Genomic DNA, 26,441 nt, shown 5'->3' on the forward strand with positions numbered 1-26,441 from the left:
AAGGCAGTTCTATTTGCAATTTTTTAAGGAATCTCCACACTGTTCTCCATAGTGGCTGTACTAGTTTGCATTCCCACCAACAGTGTAAGAGGGTTCCCTTCTCTCCACACCCTCTCCAGCATTTATTGCTTGCAGATTTTTGGATTGCAGCCATTCTGACTGGTGTGAAGTGGTACCTCATTGTGGTCTTGATTTGCATTTCTCTAATAATGAGTGATGTTCAGCATCTTTTCATGTGTTTGTTAGCCATCCGTATGTCTTCTTTGGAGAAATGCCTATTTAGTTCTTTGACCCATTTTTTGATTGGGTCGTTTATTTTTCTGGAGTTGAGCTGCAGGAGTTGCTTGTATATTTTTGAGATTAGTTGTTTGTCAGTTGCTTCATTTGCTGTTGTTTTCTCCCGTTCAGAAGGCTGTCTTTTCACCTTGCTTATAGTTTCCTTCGTTGTGCAGAAGCTTTTAATTTTAATTAGATCCCATTTGTTTATTTTTGCTTTTATTTCCAGTATTCTGGGAGGTGGATCATAGAGGATCCTGCTGTGATTTATGTCGGAGAGTGTTTTGCCTATGTTCTCCTCTAGGAGTTATATAGTTTCTGGTCTTAAGTTTAGATCTTTAATCCATTTTGAGTTTATTTTTGTGTGTGGTGTTAGAAAGTGATCTAGTTTCATTCTTTTACAAGTGGTTGACCAGTTTTCCCAGCACCACTTGTTAAAGAGATTGTCTTTACTCCATTGTATATTCTTGCCTCCTGTGTCAAAGATAAGGTGTCCATATGTGTGTGGATTTATCTCTGGGCTTTCTATTTTGTTCCGTTGATCTATATTTCTGTCTTTGAGCCAGTACCATACTGTCTTGATAATATATTCTTAAAGAGTATCAACATCTGTAGCAGATGCAGTCATAATTTTCACCTGGTTGTTAATGAAAGCGGTTGGACAAATGTTAAAATGGAATTTAAGAAAAGGTAATTTTGGAAACAGCAGAAATAGTTTTATTCAAACAGTTTAGGTAGTCCATTGATGTTAAGGTTAAGGGCCCACATTTCCCAGAAGTCTCGACTGGTATTTGTTAGGCCTCTACAGTCAAGTGGTGAGTTCCATCTAGCTGTTTCATCTTGTCCATTCCTGCCTGCCAAGTGTCAGCTTCCTAGATACATTGAAAGTGCCTCCATGAATAGTGCTAAGGATGTTAAAGGCTAGCTAAATCTCTAGCAATTGAAGTAACCTATTTCTGGATTCTATCACATAGCCAGGACATGAGAGTCACCAGGCACAAGTTTTATTGTGATTCAGATGATACTTGCCTATTTAGAAGATGTGAGATTTAGTAAGATTAATCATGATAATATTAATCTTAGACATTGCTTCAACTCATTGTTTCATATAGTGACCTCTATGCAGGAAAAAACAGTAATTTTCTGAATTTTCCTAATAAAATGGATGGGATTTACTCTCAAGTTTTATCTTTTGCAACAGAGAAGACAGTATTTTTATTGCTTGATAATTTTATTTCATTTATAAAATATGTAGTAGTCTTCTGAATTGCTGTAGGAATATTTTACCAAAGTCTTTAAGAAAAGTTAGTCTTGTTCAGTTACTGCTTCAAGAATATAAATATAAATTGTTTTTCTTATTTTCTCTTTTTTTAGATTTTTGTTAGACATTTGTTTTATGATAAGAGTTTTTATTTCTTAGCATTTGTGAGTCAGCTTGAGACTGTGGGTAGGTAATTGGGAGAGAAGACACAACATAACTACTGCATATTTACAAGATTAGTAGAAGTATTTTAAGATTGTCTATTGATTGAATTTACAAACTAGCATAAAGCTAGTGGTATCACTGTAGAAAAGTTCTCTTTCTTTTAGATTAGTTATGCAGCTGTACATTATTTCATTATGGTAAGTTGTACTATTGATCCAACTTAAGTTTGGGAAAAGATTGTGTCTGATATATTAATGTATTTTAGCTAACCACTTAGGTAATATCCATTATAATCTAAGGAGTAAAGCTTTTACAAAATATGGAAAGAAGTTAAGTGTTGCTTATGTTATAGAATCATTGTAATTGAAACATAAAATGAAGTTAACCCAGAATTTGGTGATGGTTTAGTCACTAAGTTGTGTCTGACTCTTGCGATCCCATGTATTATAACCTGCCAAGCTCCTCTGTCCTTGGGATTTACCAAGCAAGAATACTGGAGTGGTTTTCCATTTCCTTCTCCAGTGGATCTTCCCGATCCAGGGATCGAACCCAGGCCTCCCACACTGCAGGCGGATTCTTTACTGTCTGAGCTGACAGGAAGCCCAGCCCCCTCAAATCCCAGTCCAAAGCATTACTCTTCTTTTTTCTTTCTTTCTGTCTATTATTCTCTTCTCTCTGGATTCTCCTGCTCCTGACCATAACCCCTTTCAAATTATCAGGCGTTTCCCAGGCAGCAGTGCTGAGGCTGTGGTAGAGGGTGAGGAGGCCAGGGTGGCGAAGGGTGGAGAGGTACGGGCAGGGTGATTTAATCTGACACCTTCATCGCTGTTAATACTTGCCAAGACTCTTTCAGTACTATTGACAAATGAAAATTTATATTGGGCAAAAACATTTTTTAAATTCCAGGAGAAATTTCTTTGGAAAAACAAATATCGAACAACAAAACAGCTTTGTGATAGAGACTTACTCGACACCACTTTTCTAAGATTCTAAGATATTGTTGGATATACTGCTATGTATTTGTTTTTCATTGCTGTAAAAACTGTTGTGAAATGTGCTACAGTTCATGTGTTTATTCTCCTGTCTGTGGACATTTGGGTTCTTTGCAGCCTTTTGTTATAATTACAAGTTTTTCAAAGATGTATACTTAGGAGTGAAATTGCTGAGTCATAGAGAGTTTATAAGAAGATACCAAATTGTTTTCCAAAACAGTTATACCATTTTACACAACCCTGTTGAATATATCTTCTTCCACACTTGGCATCACCACAGTTTTTATTTGTAAATCTAGTTAGTGTAAATGATGTCACATTGTCTTACTTTACATTTCTCTACTATTTATAATAAGGTTGACCATCTTTCCCAATATTTTTTAATTTTCTGCACCTCCTTGTCTGTCAAACACAAGTTCATATCTTTTGCCTATTTTTAGAGTTGTTTGTTTCGTTGTTTAATAGAAATACTTTTATATACTCTAGATACAAATGATCTGTAATTTTTATGGATTACAAATGTCTTTTCTGAGTTTGTGACTTGTCTTTTTATTTTCTTAATGATGTCTTTTGTTGACTAGTTTTCATTTCAGTATAGTCAAGGCAGTTTCTCCTTTTTTTCTGAACAGTCCTGTTTTGTGTACAAGGAATTCTATTTTTTCACTTCAGTTCAGTCACTTAGTCATGTCTGACTTTTTGCAACCCCATGGACTGCAGCACGCCAGGCCTCCCTGTCCATCACCAACTCCCAGAGTTTACCCAGACTCATGTCCATTGAGTCGGTAATGCCATCCAGCCATCTCATTCTCTATCGTCCCCTTCTCCTCCTGCCCTCAATCTTTCCTAGCATCAGGGTCTTTTCAAATGAGTCAGCTCTTCGCATGAGGTGGCCAATGTATTGGAGTTTCAGCTTCAACATCAGTCTTTCCAGTGAACACCCAGGGCTGATCTCCTTCAGAATGGACTGGTTGGATCTCCTTGCAGTCCAAAGGACTCTCAAGAGTCTTCTCCAACACCACAGTTCAAAAGCATCAATTCTTCAGTGCTCAGCTTTCTTCACAGTCCAACTCTCACATCCATACATGACCACTGGAAAAACCATAGCCTTGACTAGATGGACCTTTGTTGGCAAAGTAATGTCTCTGCTTTTCAATATGCTATCTAGGTTGGTCATAAGTTTCCTTCCAAGGAGTAAACGTCTTTTAATTTCGTGGTTGCAGTCACTATCTGCAGTGATTTTGGAGCCCAAAGAAATAAAGTCTCTCACTGTTTCCACTGTTTCCCCATCTATCTGCCATGAAGTGATGGGACCAGATGCCATGATCTTAGTTTTCTGAATGTTGAGCTTTAAGCCAACTTTTTCACTCTCTACTTTCACTTTCATCAAGAGGCTTTTTAGTTCCTCTTCACTTTCTCCCATAGGGTGGTGTCATCTGCATATCTGAGGTTATTGATATTTCTCTTGGCAATCTTGATTCCAGCTTATGCTTCTTCCAGTCCAGCATTTCTCATGATGTACTCTGCATATAAGTTAAATAAGCAGGGTGACAATATACAGCCTTGACGTACTCCTTTTCCTGTTTGGAACCAGTCTGTTGTTCCATGTCCAGTTCTAACTGTTGCTTCCTGACCTGCATATAGGTTTCTCAAGAGGCAGGTCAGGTGGTCTGGTATTCCCATCTCTTTCAGAATTTTCCACAGTTTATTGTGATCCACACAGTCAAAGGCTTTGACATAGTCAATAATGCAGAAATAGATGTTTTTCTGAAACTCTCTTGCTTTTTCTATGATCCAGCAGATGTTGGCAATTTGATCTCTGGTTCCTCTGCCTTTTTACTAGAGCTGAAAAAGATATTCTCCTATATTTTACATCTAGAAGTTTTAAGGTCATCAAAACACTGTTAAATGGGAAAAATCTTCTGTCACATTACTGCAATTTAATGAAGAGATTTAGCTTGTGTTAACTTTGTGTTGAAATATACCCCAAAATAAATGAGACAAGAAATGAGACCACTGAAGCATAGATACTGTAGCATATTGCTTTATCCTCACCAGAAATGGTCATTCTCTCCTCATTTAGATTATGAAAGCTTCTATAGCCATTCTAGCTTTTCTTGGTAAATCTTTTCTCTGAGATATTAGTCCTATTTGAGGACATATTGTTTAGGTCTTACCTGTTCTTTTATCATTTCTTATCATAGGTTGGTATTAATAATGAAGGGCCTTTGAGAGCTTATAATCAAATTTATACTAAAATAGAAATGTAGTCTAAGAGTGGTTAAGTGATGTCCTCAGACTCCTACCCTTTTAAGTTGTCAAGATAATGCTCAAACTCTAGACTTTTGATTTCAACTGTAATATTCTTTACATCAGACTTTTTGTCCCCTTTAATGACTCATCATAAGGGTTGGAGTTCATGCCCTCTCAGTACTCTTTTTGCCTCCTCTAAATCTAGAGTTTCAGTTCAAGTGTATAGGCAGAGTGAGGGAAAATAGGATCTTTTTTTCCTTTTCCTTTCTTTCTCTTTTCTCAAATACCTAATGAACATTTGCTATGGGTCAGGCGTTAGAGATATATGATAAATTAGATACCATCCTGTCCTCAAAGAGCTTATAGTTTCTTGGAAGAGTTAACAAGTAAATAGACTGTTGTATTTCAGTGTCATAAATGTGATCACTGGGAATTCTGGAAGCATAGAAGAGGATGCGATTGGTCTTGGTGAGTCAGGGTCACTTCTTAAAAGATAGGATATCTAGGGTTTACTTTTAAGATAAACTGTTTATCATAGTTAAACAGTATTGGTTATTGAATAGTCATTAATACAGTCACTTTGATTAGAAATAGCTGGCTTTCTTGTTGAATTGCCTTGGTTCTTCCAGAGGAATTGATCTTAGAAAAGTCACAGAGAAAATAACTTGGAAAGCCTTACAGGATTATCTGTACCTTTCTTCGAGCTGTTTACCCAATACAGTTAAATAGAATAGGTGCTCAAAGAACTCTTCATTTGCTCTAAACATAACAAAGTTACTACATTTTAAAAACTTGGAATTTATTTGCTAAAATTTCTGGCTTTACTGTTTAGAACACTCTGGTGCCCAAGTATGTGAAGGGCCCCATCAAAGGAAGTAATGACCAAAGTCCTCTTGACAGGCAAATAGTGTATTCTCATATAAGAAGGATGGGACTCGGTCTTAACTTACCGGACTTTGTGGAGTGAATTGTGGCAAGTTACCCATCTAGAAGGTTACTGACTTCTATTAAGCTACATAAAAAATTGATTCCTGAAATAATAGCATTTCTGTTGGGTAGAAGTAAATTGTAATTTATATAGTTTTGGTTAAAACTTTTATTCTTTGATTAAGACGGCTATCCCTAATTTCATGGCCAAGGTGAAAGTTTTTCTGAAGTTTATAATTGATGGATCTTTGTCATAGTGAAATACAGGCCTTATATAACTTCATGTAAAGCTTTTAAAACATTGTCAAAATGAAGTCAAACATTATTCTGTTTACTGTACTCTCACAGGGACATAGGCATGTTGCCGAATATCAGGTTTATCTAAGCAGAATATAGAAAATATATTCTGAACTTTAGAATCACAAAAATGGTTCCCATCATCACATGGGTTTTTTAAAAATTAGCCAGAAAGTTAAACAACTCCTTTACACTTGGAGAAATCTGTTTCCAAATGCTGCTACTTAATATCACTAATGATAGAATTGTGCCCCTTGAAATGATGTATCCAAAAGGACACATCATCGTCTGTGCAAAAATCACATCTGAATCTAATCATGAAGAAACAGCAGACAAACCCCCATTGAAAGACATTATACAACATATATAGGTTTAAAAAATGACTATAAAAGACAGTTGTTAGGACAACTGGACATTTTTTATTTTGGTTAGTATGGTATATTACATTGATTTTTGTATACTAAACCAACCTTGCATTCCTGGCATAAATCCCATTTGGTTTTGGTGTGTAGTCCTTTTTATGTGTATTTTGTTGATGACTTAAGCTTTAACAGGATATTCCTCAGCTAGGGCTGAGGATAGTGGGGCAAGATTAGACCGGTCAGTGTCACTTAAGACTGAAGGCCTCAGGCCAAAACATTCAAATATCCTAATATGAAAACATTGTGAAATGCTACAGGCATTTCTTAAAGCAGTGAGATAATGCCTCACAACCCCTGTGATTCTTACCAAATTATATTGTGAATCAGTAGAGCAAAGATTTCTACCCCTTCATGTACACTCATTCATTTGTTCACTGAATTTTTTAATTAATATTTTTCCCCTTTGATCATAACTACGGTAATAGAAGTAGGATACATTGGTTCAGGTATAGAAATTGTTGTTTATATTGGCTTTTGTGTGTATTGGCATTTGTTTATCAATTTAAAAGTATATTTTTGTTATAGGGGCCAAGTTTAAAAAATACATTGGCCATTCAGCTCATGTAACTAATGTCAGATGGTCACATGATTATCAGTGGGTCATTTCTATTGGTGGAGCAGATCACTCTGTCTTTCAGTGGAAATTCATTCCTGAAAGAAGACTAAAGGACGCCCTTCACATGGCACCTCAAGGTGAGTGGCACACGCTGCCTGAGCAGTCTTCCTGCCGAACAACTCTTCATGTAGCTCCCAAATAATAATTCTGCTATTGAAGTGCACACTAGCCTTATGTTAACAGTATAGATTATTATTAGTGGAAATTTTAAATTAAAATACTAAGTCTACATGTTTAAAGTCAAATGTCGCAGAGCATGGACAACAAAGTACTTTGGTTACACTTTAATCTATCTGATAAGTGAAAATCATACATTAATAAAGCAAACATTTAATATAGTCTCTGGGAGATGGGTATCTGGGATTCATATTTGTGGTTATTTTTGACAAGAAAAGGGATTTAATGTCAGTTCCTCTCTTACATATAGTTTTTTCCAGCTGTTTTTCATGTTAATTATAGGTTATATTTACTTATATTTGCACAGACATTTAAGTTTGATGTAGCGGTCATTGGGGAGCCAGTGAAGGGATTGAAAGGAACCATTGGGTTTGCAGTGAGTGGAGAGGAAGGTAATATGTAGTACAGTTTACTGGCATCTGTGTCACTTGAATAGGTAATTTCATTTGATTGTTTTATGGCTTGTCTCCATGTCAGTTGGCACAGTCAGCTCGCAATCCTTAATCTTATTGTGCTGTTTTGAAAGTGAATCTTACTTAAGTAATGATGCATTTTTATAAATTACAGAAAGTCTTGCAGACTCTAATAGTGATGAATCAGATTCAGACCTGTCCGATGTTCCAGAACTGGATTCTGAAATTGAGCAAGAGACCCAGCTCACTTACCGTCGGCAGGTAATTTTTATTGCCACATGAGCTTTTCCTGAAAAAATTTCTTCTTTATCTTGCTCCTTGTTTACTCATCTATTGTTATCTTTCGTGGTTTGTAAGTTTCCAAGAAATGTATGGCTGTTTCCCTCTTTAAGAGTTAAAGTATAGTTGTATAAAATGTTATTTATATTAAGTGCTTGATATACTAACTGTGCCTGTATTGTGTTTTATTATATAATATATGTGCTTTTTGTCACAGTACACTTACATTGATTTCCTTTAAAATGTTCTCTTACGAAGTATAGAAATTTCACGGAAACTGAATATGTATCTGTCAGTGTGATACTTAGACAATGTAAATTAGTTTGTCTTTCCAAGGAAGTAAATTTCAAAAAGAACCTTCCTATTTAGGACAGTTATTAAAAGTTTAGTGATCATAGTTACCGCAATGTCTGAAGTTACATTAGGAATCTACAACACCTTTATTAATTTATATTCTAAGAATATTTCTACTTATGTACATTATTTAAAGGTTTACAAAGAAGATCTACCTCAGCTTAAAGAACAATACAAAGAGAAACAAAAAAGTGGTACTTCTAAAAGAAGAGAGCGGGCTCCAGGAAATAGTATCCGATTACACTTTGTTCACGGGTACAAAACAACTACTTTTCATTTATGTGTTTGAATTTTGGTTCACATTTACTAGCTGTGTGACTTTGAGCAAGTCACTTAACCTCTCTGTTTCTGTTTCACCATCTGTAAAATGGAAATAACAGTGCTTTACTTCATAGGGTTCTGGTGAGGAGTAAATAAGTCAATACTTGTAGTGACTTAGAGTATTATCTGGCACATAATAAGCACTATATAAGTGTTTGTTAAATAAAAAATTGTTTTGTGGAAATTTAGTATTTATAAGAAATTGATCTACCTTAAAACAAGAAAAAATAAGTGAAATAGATTATCATCTCCCCTGCTGCTGCTGCTGCTGCTAAGTCACTTCAGTCGTGTCCGACTCTGTGCGACCCCATAGACGGCTGCCCACCAGACTCCCCCGTCCCTGGGATTCTCCAGGCAAGAACACTGGAGTGGGTTGCCATTTCCTTCTCCAATGCGTGAAAGTGAAGTCGCTCAGTCGTGTCTGACGCTTAGCGACCCCGTGGACTGCAGTCTACCAGGCTCCTCCATCCATGGGATTTTCCAGGCAAGAGTACTGGAGTGGGGTGCCATTGCCTTCTCTGCTCCCCTAAATATGTCTAATTTGGAATGATATTGTGGGTTGTTTTAGCCTAAGCAATTTGGCCTTCATGTCTTAATTTCAATAAAATACTGTTTCTGGATTCTCTTAGAACATCTGGCAATCCAGGGTTCACATTTCATCCTGGGATACCAGAGTCTCCAATCCAACTCTTTCCTCCCTTCACCTAGTAATCATCTTACCTGGCCTATAATATTTTTAAGAATTTGAAAACAGATTTATTTAGTAAAAGCTTTTTTACCTCCAGTGGAAGCATTTGGGGGTTTTTGTTTATTTTCACTGGAGTGTGGTTGATTCACAATGTGGCAGTTTCAGGTGTGCAGAAAACTGACTCAGTTGTGCGTATACGTGTGTCTACTCTTCTTTTAGACCCTTCCCCATAGACCATGATAGAGTATTGGATAGTGCTCCCTGTGTTACGCGGTATGTCCTCATCAGTTACCTGTCTTACGTAAAGCATTGTGTGTATGTCACTCCCCATCTCTCAATTTATCCCTCCTCTCAGTTCCCCCCGCCCGGTAACAAAAGCTTGTTTTCTACATCTGTGAGTCTGTTCTGTTCTGTGAGTGAGTTCGTTTGTGCCGTGTCTGAGACTCCTCGTGTGAGTGACAGTGCGCGGCATCCGCCTCTCTCTGACTTGCCGCGCTCAGTGTGGCGGTCTCTAGGTCCGTCCATGCTGCTGCAAGTGACTAAAATGGGCAACATTTCTCTGCACTTAGGCTTTATGAATTGGGTTTCTTGAAGTTCCTATAAATGGAATTATATTGGTCATTTTTAGAGGACCTGGCTACTTTTTTCCAGACGTATATATTATTTTTAAATTGTTTGTTTATATATATATGTGTATATATATATATATATATATATAATATTTTCATGGTTCAACAATGTGTATAAAAGGATACACTCTGAAGATTTTCTCCCTACATCTGCCCTCCCAGCTATCATTCTGCCTTACCCAAAGGGAATTACTTTTACTTAATTTCAGAAATATTTATGTATAATACAAGTGACTACAAATGTACACTCTTTTCTATACCCTTTCACTTGTAAAAACAACTTTTTGCTTTATAGTATTTATATTTATACAAATAGTAATGTACGATATACACTTTTCTGTACTTTATTTCACTGAGTATTGTAGCTTGGATTTAGCTGTCTGTAATCAGAGCAGGTCACAAAAGTTTTGGGATCTGAAATATTTGTGTTTTTTTTAATTATTCAATATCTTGTAAAACTGGAAATTGAACATCCTCTGTATAGTCTGTATTTACCAGTGAAAGACCAAAGTTAATGTTATATATTTTCTATATTTAGTTACAGAGGTTATGACTGTCGAAGTAATCTGTTTTATACTCAAATTGGTGAAATTGTGTACCATGTGGCAGCAGTGGGTGTCATTTATAATCGACAGCAGAATACACAGCGCTTTTACCTGGGTCACGATGATGACATTCTCTGCCTGGCTGTTCATCCTTTGAAAGACTATGTGGCAACAGGCCAGGTAGGTCCTTTGAAAGACTATGTGATAACAGGCTAGACAGGTTAGACCTTTGTTTGGGTTTAAAGTTAGATTAGTCCATATTTTTCCTTTTGTATTCTTGGAAATGAATTCTTTAGAATGGGATTTTGTTTTCATATTACAAATGAAAATTCTTTATTATAGTTTTCCTTAGAGTTTTATTGTTTTACTTATTATTCTAATTTGAATTTTGAACTGTGAGCTCTGGCTTCACTTCTTTCTGTCAGAATAATATTTTTTTTAATCTGTGAGTAAACATTATAAAAAACATTAAGTTAAGAAGTCTGGTTTTTTAATTATCTAAAATAAATTATCTAAGAAATGTTCTGTAACAAATAGGATGACTGTGTTTTTATTTTTCTATCATGATAATAACATGTTCAGGTTTACCAGGGTAGAAAACACAGAAAAGTCATAGCTGATATACCTCTTTATATGTTTATTCTTAGAGAAGGAAAGGAAGGGGTATACCTATAAATTCTCACTGTGTTCAAGCACTTTACTCTGTGTAAGCACATTACTGATTTCTTAATGTATATTTGCTTTATTCTCACCCCACCTATATGAGAGTGAAACCATTTTCCCCCAGCTTATAAATGAGGGATTTTAGGTTTAAGGAAAATACATGATTTTCTCAAAGATCTCTCAGCTGCTGCTGCTGCTGCTGCTGAGTTGCTTTACTCGTGTCTGACTCTGTGCGACCCCATAGATGGCAGCCCACCAGGCTCCCCTGTCCCTGAGATTCTCCAGGCAAGAACACTGGAGTGGGTTGCCATTTCCTTCTCCAATGTCTCAGCTAATACGTGGTAAAACCCCAACATCCTTAGTCTGTCTGGCTTTGAACACTGGGTTAAGGATACCTTCAGGGATATACTGAGGGTAGGGGCAGGCAGCTTGCATCATCCCAGGTAGTTCCTTGAAAAGTGAGAAAACTCTTTCTCCCATCTCCCCTCCCTGGGTTTGCATCTCCCCTCACTGTTTATTTCTCCCCTTCCCTTCCCATCCTCCTTTTCTTCCATTTTCTTCCATTCATTCAAAAACGCTCATAGAGCATGTGCTGCGTGCCAGGAAAATCTCCGGGAATATAAATAGAAGGTCTTGCCATGGTAAGACATTCATACTCTGTGAGGGAAGGCAAACATGCAAGAAAATTGTGATGCAAGGTTAGAAGTATAGATCGGGGCTTCTTCCCTTGGCACTGTTGACATTTGGGGCCAGATACTTTTTGTTGTAAACGTAATCGGATTTTTGTGCACAGTGGAATCCTGTGCATTGCACTGTGTTGGCAGCATCTCTGGCCTCTGCACAGTAGATGCCAATCCCACTGCCCCTCACTTGTGACAAACAAAAACATCTCCAGGCAGCGTTTGGAAGGCAAAAACCACCCCCTGCTGAGAACCACTAGGGTAGAGATGTGTATAAAGCCCTCTTGAAATATAATAAAGGACTGATTAATCATGCCTAGTGGAATGGGAACCCCTCACAGAGATGATGCCATTTGAACTCAGTAGCTTACCTGACAGAAGGCAGGTTGGGGAAGGTTTTCTGTTATGTTGTATAACAGTGGAGCAAAAAAAAAAAAAAAAAAGAAAAACTGAAATAAAAGAGTTCTTGGTGGACTTTCGTGGAAGAACTAATTAAATGGGTTAGCCGGGCCCTCAGGGGCACCATTTACCTTCACTGTTGGTTTATATCAAGGTTCCTCTTAACACACAGTTATATGCCTGCTGTGTGTAGCAAGGATCGCCTGCAGTGCTGTAGGAAGGAGTTGGACATTATTCTGATACTCCTGGAATAAGACTGTAAAAACTGGTCATTTACTACCATGATTCTGGCATTTTAGGGAATCTGGGCCAAATTAAATTAAAAGTCAGGATGCCCACAGGAGATCCCTGGATAACCAGTGTAGGGGAGGAAGACCTTACCTCTTCCTATCCTAGACTCTTAGCTGGGACTCTGACTAAAAGACCAGGTTTCTCTAGTGGTTCAGATGGTAAAGAACCTGCCTGGAGTGCAGGAGACCTGGGTTTGATCCCTGGGTTGGGAAGATTAACAGGAGCAATTCATATCACCTGGGAGAAACCTAAACCAGAAGTAACTCAAAGTGCTGATTTAGAATTCCAGCTTATATAGAAAACAGTAGATCTGTAGAGAAATGTCAGGACAGAGGAAAGCATTTAATAACTTAGTGAAATGTTGACTAATCACAGTATTGCTTTTTGTTATATATTTATAGAAAACAAACCTCAAAATCAATGATAATTGGCAGCCCTATTATTTTAGGAGTTGCCTTTATAGACAAAGTTATTATGTAATATATCTTAATCTATATAGAGAAAGTGATTACTTGAGTCCAAAGGAATAGTTAAAATTTAAGTCCTGTTAACCTGCTTGGTGCTTTAACCTCTCTGCATCTTTATTTGTACCGTTATCTTAGCCTGGAATGTGCTTGCTTGCTTCTCTTTTTGTCCAAGACCTACACTTTTTGAAGGCCCAGGACAAGTAACATAATTTCCATGAAGATTTTCTCTCAGCCTTTCATCCTCATTAAGCACATATTACCAGATGTTTTTATTTTAGCAGAAAAGATCTCATTTTCCCAATGAGTTTGCAAAATTTATCTAATTGTCTTAGTGCACACTAGCATACACTAGGTTGCTAACACTGCCAATAGTAGGTGCTCAGGAAGCATTATCTCTATTGATGAAGTAGAGGATATGGTTTAGGAGCTATATAGTTCTAGAACATTCCTTTAAACACTGAGCCTAGTCTCATTAGCTTTTCAACAAACGTATGGGAAAAATGTTGATCACATAATCTTTATATTTTTTACTTGATATCTATAGTAAATATGACAAAAGTTGCAAAATATCTTGTTTTATATCCTTTTATAGGTATGAAAATAAATGGTTTAATTGCATAAAGTGACTTTTATCATTCTTTCTATTTTAGGTAGGTAGGGATCCCTCAATTCACATATGGGACACAGAAACCATTAAACCATTGTCGATATTAAAGGGCTACCACCAATATGGTGTCTGTGCTGTTGATTTCTCAGGTAAGGGAATTTCTGTCTCAATAAGAATGATCAAAATTCAAAGGCACTATACAGTATTTTTGTCTTAATCAGTCCTGCCTAAACTTGTCATTTAAAAATGACTTTCATGAGAGACTATCAAGAAGGCAGATGGATCACATTGTAAAGGACCTAGGATGTGAATTTCATTCTAAATGTATGAGAGGTCACTGGAGCTTTAAATAAGGGAATAAAGTTATCTGATTGGCATTTTTAAAAAAAAGACCAATTATCAAGTGTGTATACTGTGGTCCTAGCCTATCAAGACTATGAAAGTGTGGGTTTGCCAGCTGGTTTATAATTATAATTTAATGAGTGTAATTTTAATACCCATTATTATAAAGATGTTTTTGTTTAAATAAAAGATGTTTGTCTATATAACCTCTGGAGACATCTCAGATACTGCTAGTGGTATATGTGTCCCACTTGGGCAAACCCTGATCTGCCTTAACGTTTTGCAGTCACAGAGTAAACTTTGAAGATGTTTAGGGGGAAAACAGGGCTTCCCTCATAGCTCAGTCAGTTAAGAGTCTGCCTGCAATGCAGGAGACCCAGGTTTGATTCCTGGGTCAGGAAGATCCCCTGGAGAAGGGAATAGCAACCCACTCCAGTATTCTTGCCTGGAGAATCTCATGGACAGAGGAGCCTGGTAGGCTACAGTCCATGGCGTTGCAAGAGTCGGACAGGACTTAGTGACTAAACCACCACTACCACCAGGGTGAAAGCTAAGAAAGAAAGAGATGAAAACTAAAATACTTGTTTTATAACATTTCTTTGAAGTGACAGTTCTAATCTGCCTTACGAGAATAAGTTTAGATCTCAAAGTTAAGTCTTTGCTACACATATAAAAGTTTAACAACTACACCTAAATCTACAATGAAGGCTAGGGTGTTGCTAGGAAAGAGGGGCCAGTTCAGTCCCTGAGTCGTGTCCAGCTCTTTGCAACTGCATGGACTGCAGCACTCCAGTAGGAGGAGGGCTGGAACCCCTTTGATAGAGAATTTCATATGAAGAAACAGTGAGTTGGTGCTTTCTGCTGCTCTGTCTGGAGAGATGGTGAATTATTCATGTAGAGTTTGGGAGGAGATATATTTACAGGTACACATATCTGCCAAAAGTTAGGAAACGGAATGATAGCTGAGTCAATGAGAAAAATAAGGGCTAGTAGGGATAACAAACCAATTAACGTTTGCAGAAAGTATGGCAGAGTGGCAAACATTTTGTTACAGATTGAATCTTTCCAACTTTAAACACATGCACACCTGCCTGTGTGGCTGACTTAGCTCAATCACTTGTCTAAGATCCATTACTTGTTACTTGACAGTTGAGTTCAGCTCAGTCGCTCAGTCGTGTCCGACTCTTTGCGACCCCATGAATCGCAGCACACCAGGCCTCCCTGTCCATCACCAACTCCCGGAGTTCACTCAGATTCACGTCCATCAAGTCAGTGATGCCATCCAGCCATCTCATCCTCTGTCGTCCCCTTCTCCTCCTGTCCCCAATCCCTCCCAGCATCAAAGTCTTTTCCAGTGAGTCAACTCTTCGCATGAGGTGGCCAAAGTACTGGAGTTTCAGCTTTAGCATCATTCCTTCCAAAGAACACCCAGGGCCGATCTCCCTCAGAATGGACTGATTGGATCTCCTTGCAGTCCAAGGAACTCTCAAGAGTCTTCTCCAACACCACAGTTCAAAAGCATCAATTCTTTGGTGCTCAGCCTTCTTGACAGTCCAACTGTCACATCCATACATGACTACTGGAAAAGCCATAGCCTTGACTAGACGGACCTTAGTCGGCAAAGTAATGTCTCTGCTTTTGAATATGCTATCTACGTTGGTCATAGCTTTTCTTCCAAGGAGTAAGCGTCTCTTAATTTCATGGCTGCAGTCACCATCTGCAGTGATTTTGGAGCCCCCCAAAAGAAAGTCTGACACTGTTTCCACTGTTTCCCCATCTATTTCCCATGAAGTGATGGGACCAGATGCCATGATCTTCGTTTTCTGAATGTTGAGCTTTAAGCCAACTTTTTCGCTCTCCTCTTTCACTTTCATCAAGAGGCTTTTTAGTTCCTCTTCACTTTCTGCAATAAGGGTGGTGTCATCTGCATATCTGAGGTTATTGATATTTCCCCTGGCAATCTTGATTCCAGCTTGTGCTTCTTCCAGCCCAGTGTTTCTCATGATGTACTCTGCATAGAAGTTAAATAAGCAGGCTTCCCTGGTGGCTCAGAGGGTAAAGCGTCTGCCTGCAGTGCCAGAGACCCGGGTTCAATCCCTGTGTTGAGAAGATCCCCTGAACAAGGAAACGGCAACCCCCTCCAGTACTGTTGCCTGGAAAATTCCATGGACAGAGGAGCCTGGTAGGATATAGTCCATGGGGTCACGAAGAGTTGGACACGACTGAGCGACTTAACTTTGACTTTCAAGCAGGGTGACAATTTACAGCCTTGACGTATTCCTTTTCCGTTTTGGAACCAGTCTGTTGTTCCATGTCCAGTTCTAACTGTTGCTTCCTGATCTGCATATAGGTTTCTCAAGAGGCAGGTCAGGTGGTCTGGTATTCCCATCTCTTTCAGAATTTTCACAGTTTATTGTGATCCACACACTCAAAGGCTTTGGCATAGTCAATAAAGCAGAAATAGATGTTTTTCCGGAACTCTCTTGCTTTTTCTATGATCCAGTGGATGTTGGCAATTTGATCTCCAGTTCCTCTGCCTTTTCTAAAACCAGCTTGAACATCAGGAATCTCACGGTTCATGTATTGCTGAAGCCTGGCTTGCAGAATTTTGAGCATTACTTTACTAGCATGAGATGAGTGCAACTGTGTGGTAGTTTGAACATTCTTTGGCATTGCCTTTCTTTGGGATTAGAATGAAAACTGACCTTTTCCAGTCCTGTGGCCACTGCTGAGTTTTCCAAATTTGCTGGCATATTGAGTGCAGCACTTTCACAGTGACATCTAAAATAATTGATCTTCATTTACTACAGTCTTTTTTTTTTTTACAATAATCATATTAATGGCAGTATGTAGTTGGGTGGTGGTGTAGTCACTAAGTCATGTCCAACTCTTGCAAACCCCATGGACTGTAGCCCGCCAGGCTTCTCCGTCCATGGGATTCACCTGGCAAGAAGACTGGAGTGGGTTGCCATTTCTTTCTCCAGGGGATCTTCCTAACCCAGGGATGAAACCCGGGTCTCTGGCATCACAGGCAGATTCTTAACTGACTGAGCTATGTGAGAAGTTGTAACCTATATCTTTTTTACTTGACTAACTTTTTATAATCCCTATGACTTCTTTTATCACAGTAGAGTTCCTCTGGTGAATTTCAGTGGTGTGTATCGCTCCTTCCTGCTTTCTTAGTTTTCTCTTTCCTTCTCATCTTTTAAATATCTTTCTTCCACTTTGCTTATCTTCCTCCTTTCCCCTCTCCCAGGCTGATAGGTAGATGAGGTAAATGAGGTCAGAGAAAAAGCAGGTAAGTGCACTGAGAACCTATCCTTCCCCTTATGAATTCTGCTTTTTTTTCAGAGCTGTGTGCATTCTTGTTGTTGTTTAGTCATGACCAACTCTTTTGTGACCCCAGGGACTGCAGCCCACCAGTCTCCTCTGTCCCTGGGATTTCCCAGGCAAGAATGTTGGAGGAGGTTGCCATTTCTTCCTCCAGGGGGTCTTCCCAACCTAGGGATTAAACCCAAGTCTCCTGCATTGGCAGGTGGATTCTTTACTACTGAACCACCAGGAAAGCCCAGCAATATGCATGCCTACTATTTAACATTATTTTGTAAAATTTTAAATATGGCACTGTGGTGACAGAATACGTACTGTTTTTTATCTTCTGAATGTTAATGGTCAGTTTGTTTCTCTGATTAATTTTCAAAGCTGATGGGAAACGTTTGGCTTCAGTTGGAATAGATGATAGCCACACTGTTGTGCTGTGGGACTGGAAGAAAGGAGAGAAACTTTCAATAGCAAGGTAGGGAAGGAAACTTGATTATCACATTGGCAAAAGACTGAAATTCCTTTGGACTTAAATTTTTTAAATTATAACAGTTTTGAAATCAAGTAAACATGTAACATTTTAATTGCTGCTGCCTTTATTACCATTGAATAAATAGTGTAATTGTGGTAAAAAGATGATTTCAGAATTCATTTGTAGGTTTATCCTTTGTGAACATACTTATTAATGTAACTATAATATGATATTGGAAGTAGCTGTTATCTGAATTCTTACAGTGAAATTCACTGTAAGATAAGCTGTTCTATAGTCATTTGAAAACATGATAAAATGCTCATGTATTTGAGTGAAAGGAGATACATATACACATATTACAAAGAAACTATAGATTATTTTCGGTTTTAGTTTTCATTTCCTAAATTTCTACAGTGACCATTATTATTTCTGTAATAGTAAAAATATTAACAATTGCTTTAAAGGAGGAAATAGTCAACAGTGTCAGAGACTATTTTTTAACTTTGAGTTCCCTAAAGAGATACATAAAGCATTTTTAAAATATAGATAAATGCTTTTCTCACAGTATATAAACAGTAACCAGATAAAAGATAGTTTAAGAGGACTTTGTAAAGATTATATTAAGCTATAACTGAGTACTATTAAAATATTTTTCTTTAATTCATTTATGCCGCAAATGACATTGTCTTTGCACAGTACTATAGTGGATGCTATCCAAAGTAAGTTCAGTTCTTACTGTTCCTTTTAAGATTCTGCTGAAAAGAGTTAATAAATTAAAATAATGACAGAATAACAAATGTACAAAAGCATGATTACATAGCCCAAGTGGACCAAGCATTTAGTAATGGAGTAATCAAGATAGGGTATGGACTAGGCAAAAGGTTATTACAGGAGAAATTTATCTTTAGCGTTAAAGCATTTCTGTATTTATTTCAGAGGAAGTAAAGATAAGATTTTTGTTGTAAAAATGAACCCGTACGTGCCTGATAAATTAATTACAGCTGGAATTAAGCACATGAAATTTTGGCGTAGAGCAGGTAAGGAAGTGCTTCTATTTTGTTCCTTTGAAATTTTAAGTAAGTGTTACTTTTGAAAGTGATTAAGTGCAATGTGGTATTGAAGTCTGGAATTCAGTCAGTAGTAACATATCAAACATGTTGGGTTTTCAGTTTTGACAAGTAGTCTACAGTATATTAAGATGTTAATGTTATGGGAAACTGGGTGGGTGAGAAGTATACGAGGACACTTTGTGTTATCTTTGCATCTTCTTTGAAAATCTAAAGTTATCCAAAATGAAAAGTTTATTTAAAAAACAGTCCACAGTTTTCTTGATACATTTTAAATAAATATTTTATCGTCATTTATTGGCTGCACTGATAGTGTTCATATTTGCAAAAAAAAAAGTAATTTATGAAATTAATCAAGTGATGTCCGGACTTTCTTCTTCTGTTAAAGACATGTTTTGTAGTCCTAACTGAAAATGAAAAATTTTCTCAAAATTGTTTATGTGCTATAAAATGATATAGAAATAGAATGTTTTATTACCTTAATAATTTAGTAAATTACTGACAGTAGAAGTTCCCATTTTAAAACTAGAAGGTCTCTTTTCCAAATCATATAGTGTACTTATAAGTTCCAGCAGTTTGACAGAGTCTCAGTACACTTAAACTTTTCGGATAAAATGTGAAGTTATAGAGAGGAGTGAAGCATAGATTAGGAAAGAATAGGCTTGGTGAAGATATTTCCCAGGTTGAATTAGCTTTCAATTGTTAACTACTTTGAACATGAGTTGATTTTCAGATTTAAATTTAAGACTTTATCACAAATTCACTGTATCATTGTGTTCTGTTAATACATTTGCAAAGTGAAAAGTATTTTCACATTTGTAATTTTCATTCCCATATGTTTAGACAAAACTTCTGGAAAAAAAAAAAAAAAAACTTCTGAGTATCTTAGTAAGTTGGAATTGCAAATACTCAGCAAGGCAAGTAATGCTTATTATTGCAGTATTGAAAAAAATTAAACTATAAATTTGTTGGACATAAGAGACTTAAAGAAAGCATATATTTAAAATGAAAAGGCTTGCAATTGAATGTTTTTTCCTTAATTTTGATTAGACATAAAGTAGACCTGAAACTGAACCAGGAAAGGGTCGATGTGAAGATTTTGGTGCATTTCAGCATTTCTCACTTTTGCAGCTCTGATTCAGAGTTCACTAGTCAACTGGGAAATAAGTAGCCACTTAATCTGAATAAATGCCATCTGACTATCTTCTTCTCGGTGAAGGCAACGGCAGCCCACTCCAGTACTCTTGCCTGGAAAATCCCATGGACCGAGGAGCCTGGTAGGCTGTAGTCCATGGGGTCGCTAAGAGTCGGACATGACTGAGCGACTTCCCTTTCACTTTTCACTTTCATGCATTGGAGAAGGAAATGGCAACCCACTCCAGTGTTCTTGCCTGGAGAATCCCAGGGACGGAGGAGCCTGGTGGGCCGCTGTCCATGGGGCCGCACAGAGTCGGACACGACTGCAGCGACTTAGCAGCAGCAGCAGCCTGTCTTCTACATGCCTAGCTTTATGTACACGAAGTTAGAGATGGCTTAGGACTGAGACTGAAAGGGGCTGTAACCTCCTGTCCCAAACACAGTCTTAGAGAAGTTCACTCTAAGAAACTTGAACTGTCTTCCATGGCTGGTGGGGCCGGGAGCCACTGGAAGGTTTTAAGTGCAGTAGTGACATGAGCTTGCGCAGTGCAGACATTCTGTGCTGTGTGTGTCAAGAAACCCAGCAACGACCATCTAAAGCAGAGGCGGAGAACACCGCAACTGGCCAAATCAGTAAACAGTTTAGGCTTTTAAGACCCAGAGACAAAAATCAAGAATACGATGTAGGAACTTACAGGACAAGAGAGAAAACTCCTACCCTACCCAAGCCTGTTCTTTCCTTCAAAAGCAGGTGGTGGCAGGATTTGCCCTACAGCCCATAGTTTGCTGGCCCTGCCCTGAATGGACACGTGTGCTCTAGTGAAAGCCATTCCCTTCCGCTTGCATGCTGAAACCTGTCTCTCACCCGTTCAAGGACATCGCTCCAGCTCTCCTTCACTTTTCTTCTGTGCCTTCAGGTTCCCTCTCTGCTCTTTCCCTTCAGCATACACATGTGTGATTGCTCCATCTTAAATAAGTAAAGCAGGAACCCTCTTTCAGCTCTACCCTCCAGTTGCTAATCAATTTTCTCTTCTAATCTACCTACTAAAACATGTCCAAATAGTTATTTACACTTCATACACTGTTTTTGTTTGTTTGTTTTTTAATTTATGTGACTGCACCAGATCTTAGTTGCCGCTTGCGGGCTCTAGCTCCCTGACCAGGGATCGTACCCCAGCCGCCTGCATTGGGAGTGCAGAGTCTTAACCACTGGACAACCAGGGAAGCCCCTATTTACACTTTAAATTTGCTCTTTATCTTCTCCTTCTTTTGAGAGAAGTGTAATCTGTTTTCCCCCCCTCACCACTTGACTTTAACTGCCCTTGAAAGTGCGCTCGAAATTCTGGCTACTATGTTAAGAAAAGACAGTCTTTCAAATACATTTGAAATGATTGCTTTTCATCATTTTCTATGCTACCACCAGGCCCATACCACCGTTATCATTTGCCCAGATGATCCATATAGCCTAACTCTTCATCCTTGCCACTATTCAAATTACCCTTAATACAGAAATCCGAACAAACCTGGTAATAAGTGATACACAGCATCTTGTCATTCCGCTACCCAAATGTTTTCCATCTCATTTAGAGTAAAAGTTAAATCCTTACAGTGCTTACCGTGCTACTGTTGCCAAACTGTCCTCTGCAGTTGAGACAACGTAGAATCCAATAATGGCGAAAAGAGTTCCTGGGCTTTCTCCTGTGCAAGACTGAGGGATGTAAAATATCACTTAAATTTTATGGTGGTTTTAATTTGTATTTCTCTAATTATTAATGAGCTTCTATTGGTCATTTATTACCTATTGATATGTTCTGCCCATTTTTCCAAATGAATTCATTATATATATATATTGTGGTGGTGGATTTGTTGTGAAGTCATGTCCAATTCTTGTGATCTCATGGGTTGTAGCCCACCAGGCTCCTTTGTCCATAGGCTTTTCCAGGCAAAAGTACTGGAGTGAGTTGCTATTTCCTTCTCCAGGGGATCTTCCTGACCCAGGGATCGAACCCAGGTCTCCTGCATCACAGGCAGATTCTTTACTGACTGACCTACGAGGGGAGCCCATGTATATTTCTTGAATAAATGATTGAATAATGAGTTCATTTAGAAAAATGGGCAAAACGTATCAATAGGCAATGAATGACCAGTAAGGACCAAGTGTTCTTGAAAGGTGAGAAGGCACAGGAACTCTTTTCACCATTAATGAGACTATACATTGTTATATCAACTTTAGAGGACAGTTTGGTGACAGAGATGATAGCTCTCATCTCTGTGCTATTTTTTTTGCAGGTATTCTATGACCATTCCTAAGCGATCCTAGACAATCTCTTACACTTTTATAGAAAAGGCCCTTGCAAGAATGTTTAGAGTAGCATTGTTTTCAATAGCCAAGTCTTGGAAACAGCTTTGTTCAGTCCTCATTGATAGGAAAATGTTGTCTGGAATATAAAATGTCATGATAGAATGCTATATAGTTATGAAAATCAGGTTTCTAGGGGTAAAACTCCATTGCAAATCATTGGTAAAAAGAGTAGGTTTCGAAAGAAGACATATAGGATGATATTTATGGAAAGTTTTAAACATGAAAAAAGATCTATTACCTAAGGATGCCTAAATAAGTAGTAAAATATGTGTAAGGGAATGTGTGAGAATAATCATCATCACATCCAGAATAGTAGGAGCGATAAAGAAAGGAGATGTGGTTAGCACACATTTTGGCTGTTGTAGTAATTTTGTCTAAGTTGATAATGGACATAGAGTTTGTTGTACTTTTTATGACTTTTTGTATCAACTCTGTGATATATAATTTTCTTAAAAATTAATCGAAAGATGGATTTGAACTGACTTTTAGTATATATGTTTGTTTATCCAAAAGCTATGACCTCAAGCACTCATGGGTATGGCTGCCTCAGCCAGGCAAGATGTTGTCCAGGTCACCAATTGAGAGACCTGTATTTTTTTTTAACTCCCCTTACCGTTATGTGTCTTTCTCTTTAAATAAGAAAAACAGCAGAGAAGAAATTTTATGGCTTTGTATTTTACAAGTTTTGAAAGTGGCACTTTCACGATATTTTTTATGAACCAGGGGGAGGATTGATTGGAAGAAAAGGCTACGTGGGCACCCTGGGGAAAAGTGACACCATGATGTGTGCAGTGTATGGATGGACTGAGGAGATGGCTTTTTCTGGAACGTCCACAGGAGATGTGTGTATCTGGCGAGACATCTTTCTTGTAAAGACAGTTAAAGCACATGATGGACCAGTGTTCAGTATGCACGCATTGGAAAAAGTAAGTCACTTAAATAAATTCTGAATTAAACATAGTTTGACCATGGAATGTAAAACATTTTCACAAGTACAAGAGCACTACCTTTCTACTTAGCTGAGCTACCCAATAATGATATGTGAGCTGGAGTCTTCCTGACCTAAAATAAGGTATGGGTTCAAACTCCTGAACCCAGAATAGAATATGTCTGCTGTTAAAAATTTTTTTAACTTATTAATAGTATTTGTTAATCATTTACTATGTGTCAAAAATTGTTTACGTGTTTTACATGTTGTCACCATATCCTGTGAGGTAGCTATTACTACTGTCCCTTCTTTATGAAGCCTCCAGGTGAAGGTGGTAGAGCTACGTTACGGCTCCAGATTGGAAACTGCTTTCAAAGTCCTAGTCTAAAAGTAAAATGTTTTGTGTCACTGTAAATATTTTTGCAGGTTCCATGTTGATGTTTAAAAAATGTAATGGATTCTATGTTTGTTTTTTACATGCTATAATTTTTGGCTGTAAATTTTGTTTTCTGTAGAATTTTTCATTATAAAGAAAGATGATTATTCTAAAAATACTTAGACTTTTATTAACGTAATTAAACCTTTCACTTTCATAGGGGTTTGTAACTGGAGGGAAAGATGGGGTAGTTGCTCTTTGGGATGACTCCTTTGAAAGATGTCTCAAGACCTACGCTATAAAAAGAGCTGCTTTGGCCCCAGGATCTAAAGGTGATTTGAGATTTGCAGATTTGTAGGAAAAAAGATTAATTGCTCATTAACATGGGTGATCACTGAGGTGGAGCACATGGGGTGCAGTTGTCCTTCTTTACTAAACATGTGTCAGCATTCAGTATTAAAAAGAGAAGCTACTTATCTGGATCCCAGAATCATGGCTGTCCTTTCAAAATCTATTCTCAATGATACACATAGTAAAATGTAAACAAATAAAAGACGGTTGTTTTTAACATTTGTAATTTTTCAAAGAAAGTCGCCATGTGACTCTCACGTTTACCGCCAGTCAGGGATTTGTTTTCAGACTTGGCCTTTTGTTTACCGTAGAGTTTTGTTGACCCTCCCTGTCTCACCCGTCCTGCATCAAGGCACTGCGGCGTTCTGTCTCTGCTCTCCAGGCCTGTCTACCTGCTGTCATTTGTCCTAGAATTTCCCCTTTCCCCACCCTCCCACTTCCTCCAGTTACCTGACCATATACCATTTTGGGGGCTTCCCAGGTGACACAGTGGCAAAGAATGTGCCTGCCAGTGCAGGAGACACAAGAGACACGGGTTCAATCCCTGGGTCGGGAAGATCCGCTGGAGAAGGAAATGGCCACCCACTCCAGTGTTCTTGCCTGGGGAATCCCATGGACAGAGGAGCCTGTGGTCCAGAGGAGCCCGTGGGGTTGTGAAGAGTCAGAGATGACAGCACACGTGTGCACACACTCATCATTCAAATCTCAAACACTGTTTCTTCTAGAGGATTCCCTATACCCCCACCCCTTCCCACCTCAGGAAAGGCTCAATTCCTGTTTTTTCCCTTTTCAGTATGTTCCCACACAGGGTCTGTTTTCCACATTGAATGCTCTGTGCTCTGTCACATTTACCAGTACATCTCTGAAGCCTGCCGAGGGCACAGTAGACATAAATGCATTAATCTTCAGTCGAATTGAATTAAAATTACGAACCAGGATATTGTACATGCTCTAAAAGGGGCCGGAGGTGGGTGAGGAGCAAATATAGAAGGAAAAGAAACAGTTGTCAGACTGGTAGTAGGGGATCTGGGATAATATCTAATAATGGGATTGTAGTATGTAAGTGGTTCTCACTTTTGAGATTAGTAAATTGAATGATTGAGAAAACTATGATATATTTATTAGAATATTTAAGATATAGGAGAAAGCAACTTTGTAAGATGATTTGCGTTGTCAAAATAGCATCATTGGCAGGATATACATCTTTGTATTATATTAACTTCATACCTAGAAGAACATCTCCATTTAACATTTTAGGTCTTCTCTTGGAAGATAACCCATCTATACGTGCCATATCATTAGGACATGGTCATATTCTAGTTGGCACAAAGAATGGTGAAATACTAGAAGTGGATAAAAGTGGCCCAATAACACTTCTGGTCCAGGTAATTTTAAATATTAATGTGTTTTTTCCCCCTTTGTATACAGTCAGTTCAATACATAAAAGTCAAAAGCTGACAGTGGTGAAAAATACAGTTAAATTATTTAGGGAAATACTTGTTAATATTTGCAAAAAAATTAAATTTAATTATAGCTAAATGAGTAGTATCAATAAATAATATGCACATTATCATGTGGAATAATTACCATATTTTCAGTAATTTATTACAAAACAAACCAGTAGAAAGAAAAGCTAGTTGTAGTTAATTTAACCCAGTCCATTTATTTTATATTTTATTTCTTTGAAATATATTTGTTGAACCTAATATATTTTTCTATGAAACTCTTTAGTTCATTCTTTCTCAAGTTTCTAACTTAGAAAAGCAAAAACTGAATATGTGCCAAAATTTTACTCCTGAAGACATTTATGAGTGAAAATACGTTAATAATTTTGAAAATCCAGAAGTACAAACTTTGTGTGGTAGAAATATAAAATGAAATAGCAGAATTAGCTAATCCTTAACATTTCTATCAGGAATGCTGTATTAATTTTTCAGTTTACATTTCCTATATATGTGCTGGGTTTTGATCCTATAAGGCATAGCAGGTGAGGTAGGATCTACCCTAATGGAAAACTGCCCTCATGCAACTGTGCATAGTAACACCCTTTGAGTTTTGTTTTTCACCCGGAGAAACAGTCGTTCTCTTTCTTAATGCCCCTACTTCCTTCCTGTTAAGTCTCCAAAGAGCTCGCGTAGGTGAACGCGCTGTGCTTTGGTGTTAGCAGACTGTCCTGATGTGCCAAGGAAAGTCTGTAAGCAAATAGCAAAACACTGTATGTTAGATTACCTGTGAAACCTTCATGTCTTACTCTGTAATTTCAGTCACGTGATATCCCTTTAAAGTAAAAAGATGTTGGAGTCATGGTGTTTAAATATTTATGATCTCCTGGAAAATATTTACACAGATACACTTTTACAGATGAA

At 37.8% G+C, this 26,441-nt stretch overlaps 1 protein-coding gene across 12 annotated transcripts in view; it reads left to right on the forward strand.

The window, feature by feature from the left end:
- Window positions 1–26,441, forward strand: part of EML5 (EMAP like 5) — a 154,428-nt gene that overhangs the window by 63,265 nt on the left and 64,722 nt on the right. For all 12 annotated transcript variants that reach the window (XR_005718806.1, XM_040227497.1, XM_040227498.1 and 9 more), the window contains exons 11-20: window positions 7,116–7,283; window positions 7,951–8,057; window positions 8,566–8,684; window positions 10,606–10,792; window positions 13,763–13,868; window positions 17,764–17,857; window positions 18,791–18,891; window positions 23,144–23,346; window positions 23,945–24,056; window positions 25,333–25,460. Coding sequence is in view for 11 of the 12 variants with exons in the window: in XM_040227497.1 (XP_040083431.1) it covers window positions 7,116–7,283; window positions 7,951–8,057; window positions 8,566–8,684; window positions 10,606–10,792; window positions 13,763–13,868; window positions 17,764–17,857; window positions 18,791–18,891; window positions 23,144–23,346; window positions 23,945–24,056; window positions 25,333–25,460 (1,325 nt within the window). In the remaining variant the exon portion in view is untranslated. The remainder of the gene's footprint in view (window positions 1–7,115; window positions 7,284–7,950; window positions 8,058–8,565; window positions 8,685–10,605; window positions 10,793–13,762; window positions 13,869–17,763; window positions 17,858–18,790; window positions 18,892–23,143; window positions 23,347–23,944; window positions 24,057–25,332; window positions 25,461–26,441) is intronic.

The sequence above is a fragment of the Oryx dammah genome, unplaced genomic scaffold (assembly GCF_014754425.2).
Source record: "Oryx dammah isolate SB20612 unplaced genomic scaffold, SCBI_Odam_1.1 HiC_scaffold_26, whole genome shotgun sequence".
Taxonomy (NCBI): Eukaryota; Metazoa; Chordata; class Mammalia; order Artiodactyla; family Bovidae; genus Oryx; species Oryx dammah.